At 45.6% G+C, this 5533-nt stretch overlaps 1 protein-coding gene across 4 annotated transcripts in view; it reads right to left on the bottom strand.

The window, feature by feature from the left end:
* The window catches only part of AGXT2 (alanine--glyoxylate aminotransferase 2), a 22792-nt gene that overhangs the window by 11887 nt on the left and 5372 nt on the right, over positions 1 to 5533 (bottom strand). For 3 of the 4 annotated variants that reach the window (XM_015562646.1, XM_015562645.1, XM_015562648.1), the window contains 3 exons: positions 5263 to 5444; positions 3585 to 3708; positions 2018 to 2112 (listed from right to left, as the gene is read on the bottom strand). In XM_015562646.1, the coding sequence (XP_015418132.1) occupies positions 2018 to 2112; positions 3585 to 3708; positions 5263 to 5444 (401 nt within the window). The remainder of the gene's footprint in view (positions 1 to 2017; positions 2113 to 3584; positions 3709 to 5262; positions 5445 to 5533) is intronic. The other variant, XM_015562649.1, reaches the window with a different exon arrangement.

Raw genomic sequence — 5533 nt, 5'->3', positions numbered from 1 at the left:
TGCTGATGTCATAGATTTGAAATTGTAGGAGAGATTTTGGAGACCATCTAGCCAAGAACTCTGACTTTACCACCTGACTTACTGTTACTCTAAAGGAGTGAGGCTCCTCTTCCAGCAACAAGACAAAAATTATACTAGGTGGAGTAAAAGTAGGTTTACAGTTGTTCGTATGGAAATAATACAAAAATTAATAAATAATCTATCCTATATAATAAAGAGCTAATATGCTAATTAGACAGAACAGCTGAAGGACCATCCAGATGACATTCCAGATGAAGCCGAGGCCCTGGGGCTGCGAGGGCTGAGTCCCTTGCACAAATTTCATGCATCAGGCTCTAGTATATATATATAAAAGCCCAAGTGACTCTTCGACCAATCAACCGGTAGCTATGACGCACACTGACCACCACGGGGCAGACGCTCAATGCACAGGCATGGAAACATGGAACAGACTGATGAATCTCAGAGGGAAAGGGGGAGGGGGAAGGGTGGGAAGAGATTAACCAAAGATCTTCTGTGCATACTAGAGACCTGGTGCATAGATTCATGCACTGGTGGGGTCCATCAGCCTGGCCTGTGGGTACCAGGTTGAAACGGGCAGCCTGACATCTCCCAAAGGGTCCCGGATTGCGAGAGGGCATAGGCCAGGCCAAGGGACCCTATCAGTGGCACTAGGCCTCCAGTATATATGTTTTGCATACTACAACTATAAACCTACTTTTGCCTCACCTTGTATATTCAATGAGTATTTGTCTTTGAAATAGTCACCTTGAGAAGCCAAATGTTTCTTCCTGTGATGCAGCTATTGCTCAACATCGTTGGGGACTCTTTTTTAAAAAGTGCCTTAAAAGCTACCTGATTTGCCAAAGAAGAAACACAGGTTTTGTTTCTTCTTGAACCCAAAACAATCCTATTCAGTATAAGTCATCCTAATCATCAATTTGGCTTCAAATGAATTTGGGCAATTTCCCAAATCAAAATCAAGCACAATGCAGATTTAGGACTGAACGAAGACCAATCCTATGCAAATAGATGGTCATCTATCTTGAAAGAGGAGACACAGACATGTGATGAACCCTGTGGCACCGTGACTGCTTTGAATAGATTAATACTTGCCTGGACATACACCTTCTGGAATGTTTCTTTAGGTAAAATATCCATCACAACTCTTTACAGTCATACTTCTTTAATAGCAAACGTTTGCTCATGCCTGCTGTTACTATATGTGCTTTTTATATGGAATCTGTACTATTGGGTGTGCTTTGGTAGTAAAATTGTGCTGAAATGAAATCTTCTTTCCAATCTAGACAGAAATTATGGCCATACATAATATGGCAGAAAGAATGGGACTATTTCTTTACTCCATCAATTTTTACTATAACTCACTCCTGTCTTTTGCATAAACCTTACTGTAATAGTGTTTAAATGTGCTATATAAAATTACCTGAGGGAGGCAACTGTAAGCAAAATTCTTAGTGTTCTATTATTTCTAACGCTAATAATTTAGCTATCAAGGGTTAATAATTAACCTATTAAATGACCAATTCTCAAAAGTCACCCAAGGGAACAGAAGTATGAACTGAAAAAGAAGAAAACATGGAAGCCTGGTGCAGCTGGAGCTATGAATGCCGACTGGCTCATTATCATAAGCGGAGATGAAGTGGGCCCAGGTCCTGTGGTAGAGTCACGAGTTTCTATGAGTGGAGACCAGTAATTCTCCACTTGGCATATGTCATCATCAAAGTACATCTTCAAAGTAAAAAGAGCTGTGAGGTGACCTTCGCTTCCATAGGAGATCTATGACATTACTAGACTTCACGCTGTTATGCAGTCAGGGACCCCTACTTCGGATCAGGCCAATTTGGATGGGGTCATCCAGTCATCAAATTCGTTGGACTGATCTTGCCTTAAAACCTAAAATTAGAAACATAACCCTCCACACTGTATTTTACAACTAGACATTTAGTGTTGGGGTAAGTCAATGCCATTCAAGTTAGATATTCCGAGGTGTGGTTACCTGAATGAAATAATGTCTGTGTTCTTTGAGTGTGCTCTGGCCATCAGCATGGCTAGGTCGTTGGCTTCTGAGCCACTGTTCATCAAGAAAATGACCTGGAGGGAAAGAAAGACATGTGAGGTCATACTTCAGTTTATTTTCTTATTATCCATTAATTCAAAATTGCTGAAGACTGTGTCCCAGCCCGGATTATTAAGGAGAGTTTCCTAGCAGTTCTGTCATTTGACTACTGTAGTAATTCTACAGCTTTTCATTGAGCAGCTGCTAAGAGCTAGAGATGCAAAAATGTCTCAGGGATTGTCCCAGTGTGAAACGTTTTGGATTTTCATTGGCTTTGTTTGACGCTCTGCAAAATGCTTAGGTGGGGAGACGTGCTGAGTTATACACAGTGGTTAGTGGCTGAGTGGATCTAAGCACCAGGTCTCTTGATTTCTGAACTTAACTAACCTGAACCCAAACCCTAACCTTAACCCTAAACTGATCTGAGGGCTTGGGACTAGGAGGCTCCCTGATCCTGCAGCCCAAAGGGCATCCCAGCCTGAGCTGTGTGTGAATGGTGAAAAAACAAGCAAACAAACAAAAATGCAGTTCATCTTGGCCAAACAAAAGGGGCGAACGGAAGGGTATGAGTCCTCCTGGCTTGGGGACGGGAGCGTGTAGGCATGTGCCGTGCCCTTGCTGACTTCCTGGCTTCTGCTCTTTCGTAAACATGACTGGGCTGAACTTTGGTTACAATTATTCCAGCTTTCATGTCTTCCAGATACTATAGTCAATAGAGTATCCGGGTACTAGAGTAAAATAATAATAGTTAACACAGGTGCTGTCCTAGGTACTACATATGCATTAACTCGTTGAATCCCTAATTGCAAATCTTGGCCAAGATTTTAACATCTCAATTCAGTTAAAAAATCCAATCATTTCAGATATAGAAGAATCTCATTTAGTAAAAACATCTAAGTGCCTCTTAGACTAAATGAACTGAATGGTATATTTTTTATTTAAAAATGGCTCCCCTCTTTGTAAAATGAAAAAATGCTAATGACTTTGCAGAGAGGCTATGAGTCAAAAAGGTGCAAAGCTCTTGGGGAACATAAAGGAGAGAGTGGGGGACGGGGAGGGACTCCTGCTAAGGGATGAGGGTGGGGACCAGAGGCCTGGAGCTGAGGAAGTGAACACTGGCTGGTTTCACCAGCGATTTGTAAACTTTCTTCTTCTTTTTTTAAATATATTTTATTGATTTTTTTAAAGAGAGGAAGGGAGAGGGATAGAGAGTTAGAAACATCAATCAGCTGCCTCCTGCACACCCCCTACTGGGGATGTGCCTGCAACCAAGGTACATGCCCTTGACCGGAATCGAACCTGGGACCCTTCAGTCCGCAGGCCGATGCTCTATCCACTGAGCCAAACTGCCCAGGGCAAACTCCTTTCTTCTTGATTACTTCCAGATACAGCTACTAGCTCACTAGTCAGTTGTTCAATGCACACAATTCCCTAACCATATCCCTGCCTCCTCAGGCTGCTCCTCTGGGATCCGAGGCTCCATCCCTTGGAGCTGGGAGCATCCTACCTTTAGAGGGTCTGGGAGAAGCGCCGAAAGCTTCTCTGCGTATTCATGGATGGGTGGGTGGAAGAAGAGGGCGCTTGTGTGCCACAGGCGGCCCAGCTGCTTCTGTGCCACTGCGTTCACCTTCCTGGATAAACCGGGGAGCAGAGTTACTCACGCTGCAGCTGGGCACGCCCCTCACCGCACACACACTGGCCACTGAACGCAAAGATTTCACCCGCAAGTGAGAAAGAGCGCTAACCACCACAGGTGTCTGGCAATGTTCCTCAAAAGGTAATGAAGGAGACTAAATGGTTATCTTTTAAAAAAGCAATTCTTAGTGTAGGAGGGAGTTTGGACTTAGAGCCTCTTCCAACGAGGTGTTCTTAGTAATTACACTTTCAATAGTTTGGAAGCTTGAGACACTAGATGCCAGCCTGGTGTCTGCCCATTTTATTTTTTTAAAGAGCTACAGACCCGTCAAGCACATGCAGACAAGATCAATGTTCTTTTCCTTCAGTGAGGATTCTGATATCTGGGTCTCAGTAGTGGTGAAAGTTGAATATTTTGTAACTATGAAACCACATTCTGTGAAAGGAGGGTGATGTTGATGGACAGTAGGAACTAGATAGACAGGTAGGATTTGGCTTGGGATGCCTGGAAAAGCCAGATGCAGATGTCTGCTCTTGATTTAAAGAACAGCAAGGGCTGAAGTTTGTTATACACCAATCTGTTATTAAGAACTGTCCCACCCCAAGATCAGTTAATAGTTGAACAGTTTTGAGATATGCAAGATCAAACAGATTTCTTGCCTGCAGGACTTTTCAGTACCTTTAACACTCTCATGTGCACAACTTCTCCCCAGGAAGGAGATACAGTTTAAAGTTTCCTGAGCTTATTTCTCCCAAGGACCTCTTCCCAACAAACCTCTCCTGTGGTCAGTGTTCCATGGAACCCCCTTTGGAAAAGTGTGGCGTGCCAATAAACGCTCCGTCAGAAGAGACCCTTGGCCAAAGCATTGTTTAGCAAAATACATCTGAATGGAGTGGTGGGGGAGGTTGGAAACTGGCACTGGTAGTCCAGCTGGGAGGGTACGGTGGCTTCTAGGTGTGGGAGGAGGAGATTCCTCAGAGATGGTGTCAGTTGGGCGGATGACTAAGGTAGCAGAGAACCTCATGACTGATGGGCCCATATGTTCCTAATGTCAATTTCCAGCCATGTTACACCCTCCTGTCTTCCTTCCTCTCCTCGTCCGTGGCTCAGAGTAGCTGATGAAGAGCCTTAGGCTGGCACTGCTCTCTCATCTCTCCTCACACCCCCTTCCGGCCCCCACACACACGTGTGCTGTGAGAACTGCCCCCCTTTCTCGTCCTCTGCCTCTCCATATGCATGTCTTCTCTTGGGCAGCAGTCACCAGTGAGGAGCCTCCCTCCCCAGCCACAAACTCACAGCAGTCCGGTCACACAGTGCCCTCCCCACTGCACGGGCCCTGAGATGACTAAAACTTGTGTTGCCAAGGGAAGGGGGCAGTGTTAAGATTTTTCTGTTGCCCAGGAAACAGCAGGGAGCGTGTCAGCCATAAACTGGGATGGGCCTCAGGAGAGAGAATTTTTCATCAGGGCCCCGAATCACTAAGGTGGCCATTCACCTGTTCCCCATACATTCTCCTGGCGTGGAAACCCAGAATTTTAAGGCTACTCACGGGTGGCAGTGGCCGACACTGACGGTGACGATCCCAGAGAAGAAGTCCAGGTATCTGTTTCCCTTGTGGTCGAAGAGCCACTGCATGTGGCCCTGGTGGAGCAGCAGAGGCTCCGGGAAGTACGCCAGCTCGGGGGAGAGGTGCTCCCTGTAGACCTCCAGGACGCGGCTGTAGGGCATGGACTGTGGACAGACAGCGCTCAGTATGCAAAGTCTTCCTTCTCCTTCTCCCCGCAGCTCTTCGCACAGCGGCCAGCACAGCAGGGCCTCGC

This window comes from Myotis davidii, unplaced genomic scaffold (assembly GCF_000327345.1).
Source record: "Myotis davidii unplaced genomic scaffold, ASM32734v1 scaffold496, whole genome shotgun sequence".
Classification (NCBI taxonomy): Eukaryota; Metazoa; Chordata; class Mammalia; order Chiroptera; family Vespertilionidae; genus Myotis; species Myotis davidii.
Note: the sequence above shows the minus strand (reverse complement) of the source record. Positions and strands in the feature narration are given on the sequence as shown.